General features: G+C 35.6%; 1 protein-coding gene across 3 annotated transcripts in view; it reads right to left on the bottom strand.

The window, feature by feature from the left end:
- The window catches only part of Trdn (triadin), a 394997-nt gene that overhangs the window by 37770 nt on the left and 335301 nt on the right, over positions 1–21926 (bottom strand). For all 3 annotated transcript variants that reach the window (XM_052751301.1, XM_052751302.1, XM_052751303.1), the window contains 8 exons: positions 16735–16761; positions 16053–16082; positions 12249–12278; positions 10608–10634; positions 10033–10080; positions 8189–8236; positions 3824–3868; positions 1666–1686 (listed from right to left, as the gene is read on the bottom strand). In XM_052751301.1, the coding sequence (XP_052607261.1) occupies positions 1666–1686; positions 3824–3868; positions 8189–8236; positions 10033–10080; positions 10608–10634; positions 12249–12278; positions 16053–16082; positions 16735–16761 (276 nt within the window). The remainder of the gene's footprint in view (positions 1–1665; positions 1687–3823; positions 3869–8188; positions 8237–10032; positions 10081–10607; positions 10635–12248; positions 12279–16052; positions 16083–16734; positions 16762–21926) is intronic.

The following is a 21926-nucleotide window of genomic DNA, read 5'->3' as shown; positions in this document are numbered from 1 at the left end:
AATAGGGAAGAGAAGGAAGAGGAAGAAGAATTTGAGGAAAAGAAAGAAACATGAAGTTGGGAGATGAGAAATTCAGAATGAATATGATCATATTTTATTATATATATGTATGAAAGACTCAATAGGCGAACTTTTGAAAGATTTATTTATATATTATGTATACAGTGTTCTGCCTTCATATATGCCTACTCTCCAGAAGAGGGCACCAGATCTCATTATAGATGGCTGTGAGCCACCATGTGTTGCTGGGAATTGAACTTGGGACCTCTGGAAGAGCAGCTAGTGCTCTTAACCTCTGACCCACCTCTCCTGCCCCAGTAAACATTTTTTTTAAAAAAAATAAACAACTTCTAGCTAGTTCTTATTCAATTTACATGTATTTATTCCTATACAAAATTTGGGTTTTTAAAAAGCAAGCATTCGCCGGGCGGTGGTGGCGCACGCCTTTAATCCCAGCACTCGGGAGGCAGAGCCAGGTGGATCTCTGTGAGTTCGAGGCCAGCCTGGACTACCAAGTGAGTTCCAGGAAAGGCGCAAAGCTACACAGAGAAACCCTGTCTCGAAAAACAAAAAAAAAAAAAAAAAAAAAGCAAGCATTCTTATTGTTTATAATGATATTTTATTATTATTTGAAACATAGAGGTTTAATTTTTAATTACTAAAATCAATATTTCAAGGATTTAAAAATTGAAATAAAAGACTAATGTATTAGTTGAAGATAATTGAGTGTTAGAAATATGGAAATATGAACCTGCTTGACTCACATTGTGACTTTCACACTAACATTGAATGAATCTTCACACTGTGTTTATTGAATAATCCCTAACAATTAAACCAAAAAAGATAAAAAAGATGAAACTACTTGTGAGTTTATAAAGATTTATTTATTTTTCTTTTCTATGTATAAATGTTTTGCTTGCATATATGTATGTGCATTGAGTGCATGCCTGGTGTCCTGGACGTCAGAATAGGGCACTGGACTCCCAGAAACTGGAATTACAGGTGGTTGTGGTCCACCATGCGGGTGCTGGGAATAATACCTGGGTTCTCTGGCAGAACAGCCAATATTCTTAACTGCTAAACATCTCTTCAGTTCCACAACCATTTTTTTATCCACGGGTATCCTTCCATGAAAAATGTGTTAGCTACATGGGCATGCTAAAGGAAAACATTTTAGGCATTCCTCATATATTCTAATAGAGTGTGCTAGGCATAAGCATAGGCAGACGTGCTCTGGTGTTAATAAAAAGAGCATACCATTTATCTTTTGTTGATGAATGTCTGTTATAGAAATAATATTATAATACTCTATATTAATAAACTTATATTTGAAATTTAGTTTACCACTTGGACATTGAAAAATTAAAATCTCATAATTGAATATTCATCTTAAAAACTGTGCATTATTTGTATGTGAGCATGCATGTGTGCATGTGCATGTGTGTGTGCTTCTGTGGAAGTGTGTGCATATGTACTATACAGCACATGGATGGAGGTCAGAGGACAACATTACGGACTCAGGTGTTTTTTTGTTTTTTTTTTTCTGTCCACCTTTAACTGGGTTCAGGGATTGAATTTATGTCACCAGGAATGTGTAACAAGTACTTTTACCCTATGAGTCATCTCACATACCCATATCCTTGAAATTCTAAATGATACACTTACTTGAAGATGGCTTAGGCTTTTCTAAAAGAAAAAAAAAGATAAGTGAAAATTTTCTGTCACACTCATACACACACACAAACACGCACACACACACACACACACACACACATATATATCATGTTAACTGTATATTTTCTATTTTGCTTTTATAATTTGAAAAATTAAGTATGTATTATAACAAGTAATAGACAAAAATTTCATATATCTTTAAAATATTTTCTAACATGTTCCCATAGAACTGGTATAGAATTTGGGAGTGTTTAACTTCTTGATTTTTCTCTTCATCTGCAAAATTTCAGCTTTTATTGGATAAGATACAAATTTTTAAAATAATCTGAACTTCCTACTTAAAAATTTTGCCACTCTTTCTCACTGATTGGACTCCCAGAGCTCCACCTGGGGCCTAGCCATGGATCTCTGCATCCAGATCCCTCAGTCGTTGGATGGGGTTTCTAGCATGACAATTAGGGTGTTTGGCCATCCCATCACCAGAGTAGGTCAGTACGGGCTGTCTCTCGACCATTGCCAGCAGTCTGTTGTGGGGGTATCTTTGTGGATTTCTGTGGGCCTCTCTAGCACTTTGCTTCTTCCTATTCTCAAGTGGTCTTCATTTACCATGGGTTTATATGAGCAAGAATTGTTGAGACCAAGGTTGGCTAAAGCACAGGGACAAACAGTCAAACGAATGGAAACACATGAACTATGAACCAATGGCTGAGGGGTCCCCAACTGGATCAGGCCCTCTGAATGGGTGAGACAGTTGATTGGCTTGATCTGTTTGGGAGGCATCCAGGCAGTGGGACCAGATCTTGTGCTCATTGCATGAGTTGGCTGTTTGAAACCTGGGGCCTATGCAGGGTCTCTTGGCTCGGCCTGGGAGGAGGGGACTAGACCTACCTGGACTGAGTCTACCAGGTTGACCTCAGTCTGTGGGGAAGGCTTTGCCCTGGAGGAAGTGGGAATGGGGGGTGGGCTGGGGGGAAGGTGAGGGGGGCGGGAGGGTGGAGAACAAGGGAATCCATGGCTGATATGTAGAACTGAACTGTATTGCAATATATATATATATATATATATATATATATATATATATATATATATATATATATATATATATAATTTTTGCCACTCTCCTTTCTGGGAATGCACTAATATTCACTAATCATTTGAATTCTCTAGAGTGTGAATGAAAAGTAGTATAATAACTTTGGAAGAAGAAATAAATAGTAGACAAAAATCTACCCTTTATAAGTATATTTCTTCTTTCTCCAATACAGCATGCCTTTGGAAATTATTAATTAAAATATTATTCAGTCCAATTTGCTCAGCCTTGGTGTAGGGAGGAGGGGCTTGGACCTGCCTCAACTGAATGTACCAGGTTCTGCAGACTCCCCAGGGGAGTCCTTGCCTTGGAGGAGGTGGGAATGGGCGGTGTGTTGTGGGGGGGGAGGTTGGGGGGGGAGGAGGGAGGACAGGGGAATCTATGGTTGATATGTAAAATAAATAGAAAAATCTCTTAATAAAAAATATTATTCAGTCTTATATATAAGCTTTCTTTACTCAAAGACAAATATTACATTATAATTTGGGTTATTTTTGAATGGTGAATGACTATATAGAGAAAAGAAGACAAAGTTTTTTGTTTTTCAGTTAGAATCCTTAGTTACAGCATCTGAGCCACACAATGTACTTCATAACACAAAACTTAGTAATATTAAAAAATGATAAAGCTAATTGTTACAGATTTTAATGAATTTATTTCAAGAAATTATTGTTGCTGATGTTCACAATCAGCCAAATTGGACATGTGTAATTTTAAGTAATATTTTAAAATCATATAAAGGGATCCCAATTCATGAGTATGATAAATGGCAATAATAGCAAGCTTGCTAAATAGCAAATATTATGGAAAGAACTTATAAGTCATGAAAGCAAATTCAGCTTGCTAGCTCCTCTGGATTATGTCGCATGCTTTGATAATCTTTTTTGATTACCTATAATACCACAGCTCTAGTGTCAGATAAGACAGATTATAGTACAAAACCCCAAACTAAACAGGACTGATAAATAAAACAAAAAGTGCCTACTTCATTTTTTAATGCCCAGATTTAATAAACATGGTGAAAAAAGGCAGCATGTAAGCCAAAAATGCCAAGAATACCTGTTTTAATAGACTGAGGCTCTTTATCTTGAGGATCAGCTTTTTCTGGAGAGGAAAATGAAAATTCACAGGAGATATGATTATTCTTGGAGCAGGGAGTGTGTTGCATTTCATGTGGGCAGACGGTCCTCACTTGCACAAGAAGCATATTCCTAAAGGCATTTCTATGCAACTTACAACACAGAAAGCTTATTGTCAAAGAGTATAGTATAGACAGGGTTAGATTCATTGTCAAGCGACTCTAAAATGTGTTCTCTCAGCACCTAAAAGATAGTGCCAGGATACTCAGTCTCTTGATAGCCTGTGGCTTAAAAGGAAGGAGACACAACATGCCAAAGGGACCAATGTGAAGAAGCTGCTTTGTTAGTGAAGGCTGTGTTTCTTGTGGCATCGGTCGGTCTTATACTCCTCCTCTGACCTGTCTGCCTTCAACTTTCCCTCTTTCCATGTCAAAAACAATTCAATTCTGGACATCTTCTCTTGTCTTGTTTAACATGCAATACAGATGTGCCTTACTCTAGAGTGTACCACACTTCGTATCCCTACACATCACCCTGCCCTTGCAGATCCAGCCAGAAGCACCACTGCTTAATCTCAACTGGGTCCAGGATGTGGCAAATGGAACCAAAATTTGTGACCAACAGATCCCTTTCTAAACCCTCTGAAAATACTCAGACCAATAATTGCTTTTTGAAAATATTTATCTTCCACCAAATACAGACTTTCCAAGTTTCACATGGTGAAATATCTTAAAGGGGAGTGAGAATATTTGGAAACTGAACAAAAACCAGAGCAGGCCACGCTAATGACCCCTAGAGTTAGTCTTGGGGTTTCCCAGTATGTTATCTGTCTTTCCTTTCCTTCATGATTGACCTTAGGAATTCTCTTTCATTACAGATATTTTTCTCCAACATCATGAACCAGCCATTGAAGAAGATAGAAATATGTGAGAAGTGACACTACATAAAAATAAATTATAAACTAAATTTGATACCATTCAAGAATAAAAGTCCATAAATCAAATTTACCTAAATGCTACATTACCTACTCATACAAAATGACAAGTAGAAGCCAATATTCCAATATAAAATATTGCAAGAACAACACTACAAAAGCAAAATAAAGCAACAATTATAACACGCACACACACACACACACACACACACACACACACACACACACACACACAACCAAAATATGTGTCAAGAGTGCTAGGGTACCTTTGCATTCTAAATAGGCTCCATAAACCCACACCCCATCTCCTGGGCTGCCAACATGACATCCTATCTTCTGTGTCACACTTCTCTTTAGATCTTATCATTTCATTTTTCCTCAGTGGTTAAACATGCTCTGACTTCATTTTAGAATGTGTTCTACAAAGGCATCTCCCCAAAAAGCAGAATCATAATTTTGTCACAATATTAGACTTAATGACCACTTGTGAACACAGGTAAATGTTCACAACCTCCTGAACTCCATCAGCCTCTCTTAAGTAGTCATCATTATAATCTGTGTATAAGGAAAGGATCTCTGAAGATCCACTCAAGGAAAGTTTACTATTTTAGTAGATAAGTGACAAAATGCTTGTAAATTTGTGGTTTTCTAAATGCTAAATCTGTAATGCAGCTTACAACATAAAATTTAATAGTAAGTATAGTTAATAACACAATTACTCATTTAATTTCCCCTTTCTATTCACTATGTAAATTTACATGATTTACTACCTACTTCTTGTTTCAGTATTTGATTACCTGTATGGACTTACCTGTTTAATATTAATAATACTTATAGACCTTCCAGACATTTCTTCTATGCAAATATCATGAATCACTGATTAATAGTGAACCATAAGGAAGTTAAATCAAAGCCATAAAACAACATTAATTTATCACTTATACAGAAATTTAGTTATAGTCTGCACTAAAAACAAACAAAAATAAGCAAATTGTTAAAATTGAAGTTAGTAGGCTATTTTACTTGCTGGTTTAGCACTTCGCTTTGGAGAATGAAGCAAAGTAGACAGTATGCTGATGAGTACAAGCAACAGGAAAAATATTTCACTCATACCCATATATATTTGTTCTTAGCTTAGATTATTTTCTCAGCTTAAATTAAACCTCTTTGTTTTCTGAGCACTATTATGCTAAAGTAGTAAATATAATTATTCATATTGCTTGTGAAAAACAACCAAAGATATGTAATGCACATAACATTTACAACAATCTCTGTATTTGGAATACAAATATGCCTAGATAGTTTTTTATATCCTTAAATATACACAGTGGATTGAGATACTCCAGGCTTGGAGGATGTCTTTACATGGTACTTTGAAAATTAAGGGAACATTTACTGGTGTTATAAATTTATTCAATGGTAAGAAGTGTAGTGGTATTTGCTCCGCCGATGACCTTGGGCTATAGGCCTGGAGGAGGTGCTTCTTGCCCATTGTAAGTGACCTCTCAAAAGGAAAGAGAGAGGGGCCACAAGCTCTTCTCCCTGTTTCCTGCTTCCTGGTGTGACTGAATTGTGAGGTGGATTCACTCTGGGTCAGATCAGAGGATGACTTCAGCTATCCAATTCGGTTCTGTATTCTTGAGTGTATTTCCTCAATTTATCCTAATACATTTCCTTAATACTCCTTAAGCAGACTCTCATGGGTTTCTCGCATTAAGGAAGAAATAGAAGAATGCCATATCTAGTGAAGTGAAGTGGACTCAGGATGGCCTATAATTTGTATTAGTTATTTTCCCTTGAGTCCTGTTTTCTTCCATGAAATATTTGAATCCTGCCCATCTCATCATCTCCGTTCAAAGGAAAGAAGTCTTCATAGATGATTTGTTTTAGAACAATTATGTGGAATAAAACGTGGTTCACTGGATAATCAAAGTGGTGAGCTTTCTTGGAGGATTCAAAGAAAAGAGAGTAAGGGGTTTAAGACATCAGCTCAGAGCAGGACACAAAAGTTTTCTTTGCTTTCTTGGGAAAGTCTCCAAAACGGAAAAGAATGTGAATCCTTTTTCAACACATGAAACAGTGGGGGATATGTTCTACTGATTAGTCCTTAAGGTAAATCTTTAATTAAAAACCCACACAATTCTCAGAGGAATGAAACAAATCACACGAGCTAATTTATAAGTGGGACAAAACTTCAAATTATGTGATTTGATTTTAAAATTTTATTCATTATTGTTCTATGTTTCTGTTCTTGCCTCTGTGTGTATCTCATTTGCAAATGCACATACAGACTTTCTCACACTCGCATACACACAGAGAAAGATAGAAATAAAGATAGATAGACAGATATAGCTAGCTAGCTAGATATAGACAGATAGATAGATGATAGCCAGATGATAGCCAGACAATAGATAGATGATAGATAGATAGATAGATAGATAGATAGATAGATAGATAGATGATAGACAGATGATAGATAGATAGATAGATAGATAGATAGATAGATAGATAGATAGATGATTTATAGATGGTAGATAGTGATCAGGTGTGTGCATTGTGGAGCTCAGAGATCAATTTTTGGAAGTCAGTTCTCTCTTCTTATTGTGGGATTTGGGAATTAAGTTCAGGCCATCTGGCTTGTATACTAAGCATGTTTCCTTGTTGAATATTTCACTGATCTAGATTTCTGCAATTTTAAAACTTGAGGATTTGAGAAATTGTGTTTTGAAAATAAGATGAAAGAACAGATTAGAATACATGATAATTAATATTTTAAATGGATTTCCTAATAAATTATGTATAATTTTGCTAGTCATGCTCTAAAAAAAGTTAAGCCACTTTAGTAACTACTACCTTCAATGAAAATTGATTATTTGAAATTATTCACAATAACTCAGAATTTCACAACTTATGGATTTAAAAGTATACATGATTCACCTATGATAATTCATACCAAACAAGAACTGAAAAATGACAAAACCAATGGACATGCTAACATTTAAGGGGAGAAATCTCTGGGGTTTCTACCCCTAGACTAAGAACTACTATCAACTAATGAATGCTAAAAGAAGGAGAATTAGTCTCTCTCAGGGATGAGGCCCTGATTGGTTATCCAATATCAAGTTGTCAGCCCTAGATAAGCAACATTTAATGGAATCAGCAGGTTGTATTTATCTGTTTATGCATATGTACATGTATATGTGAAAATAATAATCAAGAAAAAAAGATCATGAATATGAAAGGTAGGGGAAATAGGAGAGGTAGGAGGAAGGACAGGGAAAGAGGAGATGATGTGGTTATATTTTAATTTAATTTTTTAAATTAAAAATTATACATGCTTCATGCATACTTGTGCATATCTGTACACACAAGACTGATATAGAAAAGATGACTATAAAGGGATTTCTTTACCTGTCTTTTCCGCTGTGATAGCTTTTACCTGCTTGAAAACCTTCTGTTCTGTGGTAGGAGAAAATATTAATACAAGCAGAAATTTCCAACATAGCAGTAGAAAACAGTCATGCATTCGAACCTTCATATTTTGTGTTTGTTTAGATAACAAAATTTAAAAAGTTAGATTTTCAATAAAACAGCGAACTACAAGTTCTTTTAGATTGAATGAAAGCAGAGGAAAAATGACCCAGTAGAGATCTATCTCCCCAGTAGCTCTCCTAGTGAATTTTTGCAAACTTAAATTGTCTCCCGCACTGTGCATATCAACCTTTCCCTTCTTCTTGACTCTGACTTAATAGTACTTATATACATAGAGGTATTGCTATAAGATATATGGGACTCTTTCATTATTTGAGTAAAAAAGAAGATCAGTTCTGAACTTTCTTGTACAGATGACACCCTAAAAAGGTGTGTCTCAAAATGAAGTGATTATTCCAACAATTTCATACAAAATTGAACTCCAGAAGTACCATTTTGGTTGGAGTGAACTGGTGGGTTAAATATCCGATGAAGAAAGTTTCATTGGATAAAAGAATTTAAAGGACATGTAGTTTGTACTAAAGTTAGAATTGTTAGAAGAAAATAATGTGCTTTATATACACAGAAATTAAATCCATTTTGTCTGTATTTCATCTCCAAATGGCAAATATTTAAGAATATTTAAAAATAATGTTTCATTATAGATTTTAATTAGGAGATTCCATTTTTGTTGTTTTATTTTATTGTTTTGTTTTCTGTCAATGAGGTAGCCATTCCAATCTCTTGCCTTCATTTCACTACTCTGGTGTTTTATAGTATTTAGGTCTTGTATATATGCATACATGTAATGCGGGGCCTGGTCTCATATAGATTGGACTGGCTTTAAACTGGCTAAGTAGCAGAGGATGCCTCTGAACTACTAATTCTTTTGTTTCCAGCCACCAAGTATTGGGATTACAGCATGTGCATATGCTGCCAAACCCTGTGGGATCTCATATTTTAAAATTTTAGATGAATGAGATCACACTGACTCAAATCCATTACATAAGGATTTTCTTACGTGCAATTTAAAACAATAAGCAAATGATTTCCCAAGTTTCATTTAAGCAAAAATCATTTTAAGCTTCTCAAAGAATCAGGCCTAACTACATTCACGGGATTAAGTAGCACTTCATGGGATGCCTAAGATGAATGGTAATACTGTATGCAGTAGCTGAGGCTTGACTAATCTAAAAATCAACTTTGAACTGAATCAGCACTTAATAAAAACTAGAAATGTCTATTCTTAAATAAAATCTAGCTAATAAGTTGTTTCTGTAAGCTCTGCATCTTTATCATCAAAACACATTGTTTCACTTCTATTTCCTCTAAAACCCAAAAGGAAAGGGGGCCAGTATGGAAGAGAAGAAGGGAGTCGAGGAAGCAGGACAAATGTGGATTTCCTCAACATTGATGGAACTTGGAAAGTCTAGGGTGATAGAAGGCAATCTAAAGGACAACTTTTAGAAGACTGTCTTGTCCAAGGTAGGAAAAGGTAAATCCCCATGTAGAGCCCATTTACCTGGGTGCTGATTGGGATGCTCTTTGCAATAAGCCCAGGTCTGCTAGGCAGGGGAAGCAGGATGTCTGTTTGAATACTACTGTTAAACTCTCAGTTCAACCTGTATTGGAATGATGACTAAGACTGGAAATGCTCTTGAGAAGGTGATGGCTTATGGCATGAGTTATCACAGGTGACTTCAGATCTGACTCTATAATCTTCCTTCTGATATAAGCACAACAATGGGAGACAATTGGATGCAGCAATGCCTCTTGGGAAATACCTGGTTTACCATGAGGAGTAACTTGCTCCGGTTTGGGATGGTCGTGTTCTGAAAATAATAAAAAGATAAACCCGTTATTTTAAAGTTTTCTAGTGTAGTACACAATGAAAAATTTTCTGATTTAGGCTGATGGTTTATAACGTTGAAAATAACAATTGTTCCAATGGGGAGAAAATATTTTTAAACTTCTATGCTATCCCATTTCATATCAAAGACCTAAAGGCTTTGTTTTAGAAAAACATTACCACAAAACCTTTTATTTACATAACACCTGTAATTTTCAAATCATAGGCTTTGCAAAGCATAATGTAGAAGCATAGATTGAACTTTACAATTTTGGAAATAGAAAATGTTTTTTAAAAAGATTGTCTATGGCCGGGCGGTGGTGGCGCACGCCTTTAATCCCAGCACTCAGGAGGCAGAGCCAGGCGGATCTCTGTGAGTTCGAGGCCAGCCTGGGCTACCAAGTGAGTCCCAGGAAAGGCGCAAAGCTACACAGAGAAACCCTGTCTCGAAAAACCAAAAAAAAAAAAAAGATTGTCTATGAGCATTACAGGAGAATCAGATATACATACTGCGTACTTGACCTTTGTCAGACGGTGCTGAAAGGATAAAAATTAATAAATTACCCGACAAATACAATATGTTAAAACAACTAATATAAATTTTAAGTGGTATTAGGTACAACTCACTTTAAAAGGCTTTTTATTTGTAATGCTGAACCAGTGACATGGTTCAACAGGTATGTATTGTATGTATCAGATTTGGATTTGGGCTTGCCACCAAACCTGATGGATGACCCAAGCTTCCTCCCCAAAACCTACAAGTTGGAAGGAGTGAGCCAGTTCCCAGAAGTTTTCCTCTGACCTCAATTTGCTCACTTTGGCATGAGTATATGCTCTCTCTCTCTCTGTCTCTCTCTCTGTCTCTCTCTCTCTCTCTCTCTCTCTGTCTCTCTCTCTCTAAATAATTATAATTTTAAAATTAATGCAAGTGTCTGGTAAAATGTACTCAACCACCAGTCAACAAAAAAAAAACAGAAAATAAGTCATAAAAAGGTAGATAGATATCTATAAGCCCTAATACATGCAAATATATTATTTACAAGAGCATCTGGACACAAGTTATGACTAGCTGCTGGGTAAATGCTAGTGAGGGGTGGAGGGGTATGGCAATGCTGTTCATGACTCTAGATTGGCATTCTTAGATTACTTAATAGGTAAAGATTTTGCTATATCATTTCTCATAATGAAGGAATGGCTTCCAGAGAGCTTGAGGGCTTCTATAAACTTGCCTCAGGTCAGTAACTAGTTGGTATTGCAAGAAGGACTTAATCATGACAGTATAAACTAAAAGAGGGCATCCTGTTTTTAGGTCAACCTTAGTTGTTAATGAAATGATGCAGTTAGTTTTGGATGATTTCTTAATAGAACTTCTCAGGGGTTTGGAAAAAATTAGACACGGTGCAGAATTTTAGTTCTAAGTTTTATTAGCTTGAAAATATTGAAAAACTAATTGCTTCAATTTGGCCTTTTGAACTATCTCCAAAACTGCTGTATAAGGGTAGCACTAGCTGTGCTGTATGCTTCCATAATGATAAAAGTTACAGAGCGGTGTCCAGTTGTGCTGCACAGGAGTCCTCGTGAATTCTAGCCATTGCCCTCCTCATACTCAAACAGCCCATGATTTTATGAATTTGTGACGCCTGGTGATTATTGATAGAAATAAAGCCACAAAACTGACACGATCCTACTTGATTTCAAAACCACTCAGAATAAATTCTAAATCCTGGAGTCCTCTCTAAGTCAAGTATAAAACAGTGGTTCTCAACAAGTGGGTTGTGACCACCTTGGGGTGTCACATACCGGATATTTGCATATCAAACATTTATGTTATGATTCATAACGGTAGTAAATTACAGTTATGAAGTAGCAATGGGATAATTTGATGGTTGGCAGTCGCCACAACATGAGGAACTGTATTAGAGGGTTGCAGCATTGGGAAGGTTGAGAAGCACTGGTAGAAAGCCATAGTCTAGATATACCTTGTCAAATGGAAATGTGAATTTCACTAGAGTACTGTCAAATACTATTGGACAATAGAAAGGGGAAAATTGCAAGCAACTGAGAAACTGGAAATTTTGTTGGTAGCCAGTGATATTTTCAATTTCTGCCTGAGGGAAGTATGAATTCTGATAATATTTAAAATATTGTTACCTGGTTTTGCTTCCTTTTTAATTTGTGGCTCTGAAATGAGAAAAAAAACAGGAAAACACGATCTTAAGAAAATAAACTAAAGCATGAATTTATTATTGCAAATAATTTGTATTTTTATCTCAATAGACAATGAAGAATTTTGCTAATGATTAGTTCAGATTCATGATGTATTTTTAAGGAAAGATTATTGAACACAATAGAGGTAGAAACTCACTGTATACTTGACTATCATTAAACTGTTGTCTTATAATGTGCCTCAGGTGAACAGTTAGTTTGGAGTTTAATTAAACCTAAACTGTCTTCTTTGTTTCAAGCTGATTGTAATAAGAAAGAGTTCCAAAATAACATTAGATAAATCATTTCAACAACAAAATTGGAAGAGATTGTCTAAAATAGATCTAACTAATCTGTTTAATTTAGGAATTTAAATATACACTATTATGGCTTGAATGTGTCCCCTAAAGATAGGCTGAGTCCTCAGCATCAACACCTGAAAAGTGATATTATTTGGAAATTTGGTTAATGCTGATGTAATTAATTCAGATGTGGTGAGACCCTGTTAAGGTAGGGTGGCTCCTATTCAGACAGAGAGGGAGAAGACGGACAATGTGACAATGGTGGCAGAGATTGAAGTGCTGAGTTGAAATCTCAAGGAATATATGGATTTCTGGTACCCACTAAAAGATAGAAGAGACAAGGAAGACTCAGAAGATATTTCAGCTAAGCTGGGAAAAAGGAATGTTGTTCAACCTGCAGAGCTGTGGTGGAAATTATGCTGCTTTAAGAAACAGTTTGAAGTACCTTATTCCATTCATAGAAACTCACAGATTGTATTAGGAAGTGGAATACTGCTGTAACAAATACAAATACAGAAGTAGGCTGTGGATTACATAGTGTCGGGATACTGGAAAATTTTGAAATACTTGAAAAGAGCCTGGATTCCCTTGAAGAGATGACTATTTGCATAAATAAAGACACTGAAGACTGTTCTGAAGAGAGTTAAATAGTTTAGTATCTACTAGTACCCCTGAGTAAAGGATGTCACATCTGCCCATGACTCCTTGTATTATCTTCATCCTCCTAGTCTCCCTTGACCCTCCTCATTTTCTGGCTTCCCAACTCGAACCTCACAGAGATCCATATAAAAATTCGTATTTCTGTCACCACTGGTTTTTTGTTTGTTTGTTTGTTTGTTTGTTTTGTTGGAATAGCAGAAAACCACACAGAGGGCGATTTACGTGATAAAGAAACCCACTTTTCACAGTACTAGTGGTAGTGAAGTTCAAGACAAGAGCCAATTGCCAGCACATGCTGTCCCTAGTTCTAAGATGGTGTCTTCTTGCTGCTGCATCCTATGGAAAGGAAGTGTTGTTCTACCACAGGACAGAAGGTAGAAGGTATAAAAAGCAATAATGCACCTGAAACTACTTTCGTAACAGCCTTGATCTCATTCTGGAAACAGGAACCATCATCGGCTAACTACCAGTTTGTGGTTCATCTCCTAATCCCGCTGCATTTGTCACACCTGGGCTTTGAAAGAACAAATTCAAACCAAAGTATATGTACAGCTCTGCATTTAAACAACATGCTGCTTGGAAGAGGGATGCTGAAGAAGACTTTGTTGCTTTTCCTAACTAGAAAATGGGACACATTATTGGACAATGTAGAAAAGAGAATGAGATGAAGCATCGTCTTTGGAGAAGAGAGTATATTTGTTGAAAGACAGAGCTCTGAGCCGAATTGTGTTCTTCTGTAGATTTGAAAGGCCAAAATTGTAAGCAAATAACTTGAGTTTTTAATTAGAAGAGTATTTTCAAGAAAATGCTGAAGACATGTGTAGACTGATATCAATCTGTCCCTTGTAATAGAATGTGAAATACAATTAAAACTGTTAATAAAAAATAAACCATCCCACAATGATTTGGGAAAATTTCACCCAGTCCATAATAATCCTAGAGACAGGGATAACTGAAGCTAGACAAAAGGTTGACAGTATGTATAGACAGCTTGATCCAACCAGTCACACTTACAGAAAATATAAGAAAAATGATCCTGGAGATAGGTGTGGAAGATTCTGATTCTGTCTTTATTGAATCATCATAGATTGAATGTGGGCTGAATCAAGCTATTGAGAATTTTAAATAAGAAAAGACAACACTACTAAATGAACAGAGACCAAAGCAAATAAAGAAATGACTGAAAAGGTTGGAGCCATTCTTCTGCAGCGAGATGAGGCATAGCTACCACCCCCATTAAGCCCAGAGGACAGCGGACAGAAACAGAGAAAATATTCTCAAGACTTGAAATTGTCCAGGATTGAGAACTTGTTTACCCACCGCATCCTTATTTTTGCTTCTAATTTTTCCTCTTGGAATGAGGATGTGTACCTAATGGCTGTCTCATCATTGTATTTGTAAACATATCATTCATGATGGACTCATAGGTAGAGAATATTTTATCATATTTTTCCACCCAAAACTGATGTAGATCACCTGTATAATAACATCAACATCTGGAATTTTTAAGTGAAATTAACAGGTAGGATTAATCGCAGATGTTACAGTAATTAATATTTGACAATGTAGGTATGGCATCAGTGTGTTTTGCACATAGGAAAGACATGAATTTTGGCAGGATAAAGGAAAGACTTGAATGGAATAAAGCATGTAATCCAAAAAAGTGTGTCCAAGTACTTTTCTGCAGGACCTGAGAATGTTATCCAATTTGGAAATGTGTTCTTGCAGATGTAATTAGTTAGGATATTACAATAGGCATGTGGGTAGGTTCTTCATCCACTGTGACTGGAGTTCTTAAGAAGAAAGCTACTGACACCCAAACACTCATGGAAAAGATGGCCGTGTAACCACGGAGACAGAAGTTAGAGTAAGTAGTCTGTATGCAAGAAAGGCACAAGAATGCTGGTAAGCATTAGCAGTCAAAAAAGACAAGGATGGATTCTTCTCTGTGGGTTTCAAAAAAAACATGGCTCAACCAACTCATTGTTTGCAGCCTCTAGTAATTTTATTGTATTTTATTGACAATTATATATCACAAATATATTCAGAAGCCATGAATTAAAACTTTAACTGTTTCACAATTGGATACCATGTGTTCTTTTGAAAACATTTCTGCATACAACCTGTTATGGAATTGTTCATTTAACTCAGGAGGCTGGAAGGAGAAGTATGAAGACAGATTTTTATCTGATAGGAAGTCTGTGCTCCCAAAATTTAGAGAAAAGGTATGAGTTGGTAAGAGTCAAGGCAATGGGTTGGTTGCTTTGTTTGAAACATAGAAACTTCTTGTAGTTTTTATATGTATAATAACATGTTTTTCAAGAAATTGATATCTTAGATGGATAAAAAAGCTTTATTGTTTTATTTTTCCTCCATGAATAAATACTATGTCTTTGTAATACTCAAAGTACATTTTTGATATATAAATGGATACCCCAGGACTGCAACAAAGTCAGAAAGAAAGCTTCTCTTTAAAATCAGTCGCAAGCAATCTTGTCTACAAAGGCTTACTGATCTATTTATTTATTTATTTATTTATTTATTTATTTATTTATTCATTCATTCATTCATTCATTCATTCATTTATGTAGGATGGCAATTGTTTGAGAGACTGAGAAGTGGCAGAAGGAAAAAGGGTCAGGAAGGAAGGATTAGAAAAAGACTTCAATTGACCAGAATCTTACTTTATGTATGATAATCTAGCTTCCCATAATATTTCAAAGAGTTATGCTATTCATTTTAAGTATGGAATGCATACATGCATGAATTTATACATTAGAATTCATACCTGATTTCTCTTCTTTTTTCACTTGTGGCTCTAAAAATGCAAGTTGTAATGATTACACAATGGTATCAGTCTCTTTTCTGCACATGTATTTCTTTTATACAGCATCAATTCTGTTTTAATCTGTCATAATTTAATCAACTATATGTTCCTTGCAGTTACGGCAAAGAAAGGGAGACCAACAAAGGCCTTCCCTTCCCAATCAAAATAAGAATTATTCTGAGAAAATAAATGGAAACACAAGCAAAAACTTTCAGTAACAGTGTCAAGGAAGTCTGTGTTTCCAATGCATCAAGAATAAAGGAAGAGCCAGGTGGTAGTGGCGCATGCCTTTAATCCCAGCGCTCAGGAGGCAGAGCCATGTGGATCTCTGTGAGTTCAAGGCCAGCCTGGTCTCCAAAGTAAGTTCCAGGAAAGGGGCAAAGCTACACAGAGAAACCTTGTCTTGAAAAACAAAACAAACAAACAAACAAAAAAATCAAACAAAAAAGAATAGAAGAAATTTCAGCATAGCATAGTGTAAGAAATATAGTTGGATTCTATTCACAGTGTCTAGACAAAACAGTTAAGCAACCAGCTTTCAGCAAAATATTTAAAATGGGCTCAGATAGATATATAAAAACACACATTTAATATTTGTTTTATTTATTAACTTATTCACTCATTGAGCATGCATATAACATACGTGGTGGTTTGGGCTTTGCATCTTTGCCTATGAAACATTGAGAAAAATTAAAGATTTCAGTCTTGTAATGCTTATTGAATTGTTATTTGGTATCATAGAATACAGACATATTAAAAAGATAAAAACCAATCAATATAGACTTCAGCTATTCTTCTTTACTGAGCTCCTATAACATTTTTATTTACATCATGATAAAGATGCTAATTGATGACTCCTTTAAATTGCAGAGCTTTTAGTGTGACTACATTTATTAATAAAATGAGCATGTTCACCAGCTCGTGTGCACTGCTAACTTAGTACAGAAAGTGAAGAAGAGAGCACACACAATTTAATTTTGACACTCATTAATTTTTAACCCAACATTGAACTAGATGAAAAATTCAATGATTTTTAAATTTTATTAGAATTATTAACTTGTTATCTGCTGAGTTGGGAATTCTTACTGAGTATAGACACATTTATTACAGGCTAAGATGATTGTGCAGGGGTTAGCAAACTTCTTAGAAGGTCAGGTAGTCCACATTGTCAGGTTTTAGGTCATTATGTTCCACACATCTATAGTTTTAATACTCTAAAACATATTTTAGATAGCTATAATGAATTATTAATGAAGGAATTTCATGTTCCATATTGATCTCAGACTTTCTAATCACTTTCAATATGATAAATACAGAAGCTATTCTGAAGTGCCTAAGACTTATCTTTAATTGAATTGTTTAAAATTTGAATTTTAGAGTAAAAAAGGAAAAGTTTCATGTACAAGTAGAAAGGGAAATTCTCTGGAATTTATTTACCATATTCATAATTTGAATGATTATTTTTACTTGACTTAGAGAAAAAAATGAATTAATATGTTTAAAATTTGGAGTTTGTAACACCTAAATTTTAAGACAATTTAGGCAATTATAACACAACTACAGTCTCATAAAATTCTTGAGCGTAGAATCATTTTATGAATATAAAAATGTGGAGATTTTTCTTGGGAAGAATTTTGTAAGGAATCTTACAGAGAGTATCATTAAAAAAGTGAATTAAAGTTAAATAAGAGATAATGGCTTACTATAACAGTAGTGGAATCTTATAATTTTATAACACATAGTAAGAGATTTAAGAATCCCCTGGAATCAACTTTTTTTTTGATTTTATAAAATAAAAAGTACCTGTTTGTGAATCATCCAGGTTGTGCTCTGTGTTTGTGTGTTCATTGATAAGTCATGTCATTCCACATTCAATGGTGGAAAATCCCAAGAGCAGTTCCCAGAGCAACACCATTATCTAGGAAACTGTCCTCACCCCACATCTGCTCTTTAAGACATTTTTGAGACAGGCCCCAAAGTTTATCATTTAGAAGCTTTCTTCAATGACTCTGAGGATCACTTCAATTGCAAACAGTTATCCCAAGGGGGTATTAACAGCATTTGTACTGGGTCTTGGTATACTGTGTCTTGATGCAGATATATGGCTATGCACTTTTAATTTGTTGCTAACCACTGGTCAGAGCATATAGAAAGAGAACAAAGATGTCCTAACGATGGAATCTCACCAGTAAAATATAGATATCACATAGGCTGTTTATATCTCTGATTTGATGGTGTCACATATTCAGTTAAGATAACATTGTTCAAGTCTAAAAAATCTAAGAAAAGCCACAGGTGAAAAAAAGGTATTCATATATAATTGAACATTGCACATACACACACATACACACACATACACACACATACACACACACACACACACACACACACACACACACACACACACACACACACACATGGTCTCAGTGGATGCATTAGATAAGGTTAAACGTTTAGGCAACAATGTAAAGGGAATGTGTAAAATGTTTGCTGGAGAGAAAAGTCTGTAAGGCAGTACTTCTCCAGCAATAGTAATATATTTGAAGGAAAGAATGTAAATTCAAATATCTTTGCTATTGTCGTGTTTTGTCAGCTTTACAGCTGAAGAGGAGTTTTAATTTCTTTTCTCCCTTGTCAGTTTTCTTAGCACCTTTGGGTGTTATCAGAACTAGTTCTAGGTGGCAGGGGTAGGGGTGGCCCATGTCAGTTCCCCCTTCAATTTCTCCAAGTGAGAAATGGGTTTAGACTCCAGCAATTCTGTTTTCCTTTCAAGTCTAAGAAGCAACCAAGGACAATGGCAATATCCTGTATTGTTTAGGGAACCTCTTGAATTCCCCTGACCAACAACTCAAATGAGGTTTGTCTTGCTTACCACCAGAGACTTTGTTAAATAATCTATTACTCTTGAGTGGAACATTATCACCTCAAGTAACCCAACTTAATTTAAATTATTTAAATATGTAAATATGTATGCATACATGTTGCAGGAATCTTAAAAGTTCTTATTAATAAAAACAAACCTGAGGCCAGTTATTGGGATGAATGCTGGAAGATCAGAGAGACAGAACAAGCCACAGCTACCACACCTTGCCAGTTCCTCAGCTGGTCCTGTTTCCTCAGACTGGAAGTCTGTGAGTCCTCATCCAAATGGATTTCAGCTGAACTGTGCTGCTCCAAAGCCTGAAAGCTTAACCAGTCAAATGCTTCTAGTTTCTGGTCCTCATGCCTTATATACCTTTCTGCATTCTACCACCACTCCCTGGGATTAAAGGCTCGCTTTCAGGGATTAAAGGCGTGAGTCAGCATGCTTGGTTGTATCCTTCAACACATGGATTTCTGCCTCTGGAATGCTAGGATTAAAGGCATGTGCTACTACTGCCTATCCTCATGTTTAATGTTGTGGCTGTTCTGTCTCTGACCCAAAATAAGTTTATTAGGATGCACAATATTTGGGGGAACACAGTATCACCACACACACACACACACACACACACACACACACACACACACACACACATACATATATATAATGTATGTTTCTAAGTTAAAATAAAACATGTTTCTCTATGTATTTTTCCAGTTATCCTTGGTGTTCTTTATCTCTCCACCTTTTCTCTTCCTCAGTATCCCTCCAACAGCCCCCTTGCTAGATAGGGTACCATCCAGCTTTTCCCAATTCTGCCTTCACAGCACCTGGGTCCAACTATTCCCTTTGCTAGAGCTCCTCTATTGCTACAGTGGTTCTTTTTGTCTACCTTGTATCTTTGTTTACTCCAGATTTTATACTCATAAAAAGGTTTGGAGCTAGAATCCACAAATAATAGTGATTGTCTTTCTGTTCTATATAAGGTACTTATATACAATTGTATTATACTAATACAATTAATGCAATATATTAAATAGGAACAAATTCATGCAGGGCACTGTAAACCTAGCCAGCTATGCATGGCTGGTGAGGCAAACGACCCTGGAAGAGAACTAATAACCACCACATTCCTAAACCAGTATAATTTCCAATTGTATTCTCATATCCATCCTGGTACCCACAGATAACTATAGTTCTCAGCCCTCATAAAAGAATTTCCCTTGTGCAGAATATGGAGCCCAATGCCTTAATCCACATTGCCCAAAATGCAGGAACAAATGACTGTGGGGTGGCCATCCCCAGTTGATACTTCTACAACGTATCTTGCACATGATGCTCAGGGACCATCATCACAGAGGGTTCAGAAAGACTGTAAGAACAAGAAGACCAGGAAATCTACTAAGATAGTGCCTTCTAGTTATAGTGCCTGAAGACCTGGACATCTGCAATGAGATAGTTTCTTCTGTATATGACAAGGATTTACACCCATGAACTGTTAACAATAAAGTCACCCAAAGAAGACTAATGATAACACCATTTAACCTCCAACACGAATATGGGACATCTCACAAGGCCCTACCAATAGATGAAGACCTAAGGGAATTAGTGGCTGCTGAGAGGGGGAGAATCAGTCTTCTCCAGGGATGAGATAGCTACCTGATAGATTATTCAATCCCAAATGATCACCTCTAAACACATACACATTTTAGCAATACTATATGGACTCAGTAAGATGTATGCATACACACACACATATATACATATGTATATATATATACACACATATAATGTATCTGTAAAAATAATAATAAAGAGGTCCTAAAGATGAGAGGGAATAGAGAGAGCAGGAATGGAATATGGAGTCAGAAGTACATGAGATGGAAATGATGCAAATGTTGTACTCATGTAAAAATATGTAAATTCAAAAATAATATTAGTAAATAAACATTAACAAAATACTTTCCAAGTTTACCCAATACATATTGAAGTTTGATATATACTGTTCAATAACCATGGTTGCACTTGTTTACAATATTAATTTAGTACACAATCATGACCATTTTTCACAATTATGTTTCCTAATTGTTTATTGATATCTAAGCAAACAAGGCTTAATTAAGAGCCAGAGAAAATGCTCTCAATTTATTGGGTTATAAATTAATATTCTTATATTTTTGGTTGTGAGCCTAGCCTTTAACAGCTGAGCCATCTCTCCAGCCCAATAAATTAATATTCTAAAAAAATAACATGTTTTAAATGTAAGGGAATTTTTACAATTTCAAGGGCAGTAGTACCCTATCAGATATTATTGTTGAAATCTAGAAATAATGTGTTATATAATCAAATTAGTATAACCAGGATTATATTTACAACAGAAATTACAGTAAGTTTGATTCTTTCAGGTAGGTAGTAATTGATCCAATCAAAAAAGTAATTTCCAATGAGTAACAATATAAGGATATACATGTTTGTGTTTTTATTCATTTTAGTAGTTTCAACTTTATATTTTATTATTTATTTTCAAATTATTTGAGTTAATGTAAATAAAACGTCAATGCAATCCTTCTCTTTTATCCCCACTATAAGCACTAAAGTCACAAGCAACTAATTTTTAAGTAAGTTAAAAAGCAAATAGTTATGAATCAAAAATATTTTATATTAGACCCACAAATTGTAAGTCATAATGTATGAAATTAGGGTCACTAAAGTACAAGGGGCCCTAATTTACATATGAAGAAAATTTTCACAGTGTGATCAAAATGACAACGTTTTTGACTTAATACAGTTGCTACAAGCAACTGATAAGCGGCTCCAACCCCAACTGAGGCTTGATTGGCAGCTGACTGCTGCCAGGGAGGAGAGAATACTATTAGGTCTGGATGTGTAGCCACTGGAAGGCTGACCTTGAACAGCTAATGGTCTCATACCCATACACATAAAGCCATCATCAATTGTATTTAATGAGTTAT

Source organism: Peromyscus californicus, unplaced genomic scaffold (assembly GCF_007827085.1).
Source record: "Peromyscus californicus insignis strain IS unplaced genomic scaffold, ASM782708v3 Scaffold_22__1_contigs__length_63687245, whole genome shotgun sequence".
Classification (NCBI taxonomy): Eukaryota; Metazoa; Chordata; class Mammalia; order Rodentia; family Cricetidae; genus Peromyscus; species Peromyscus californicus.
The sequence above is the reverse complement of the archived record's forward strand: the minus strand, read 5'-3'. Positions and strand labels throughout refer to the sequence as shown.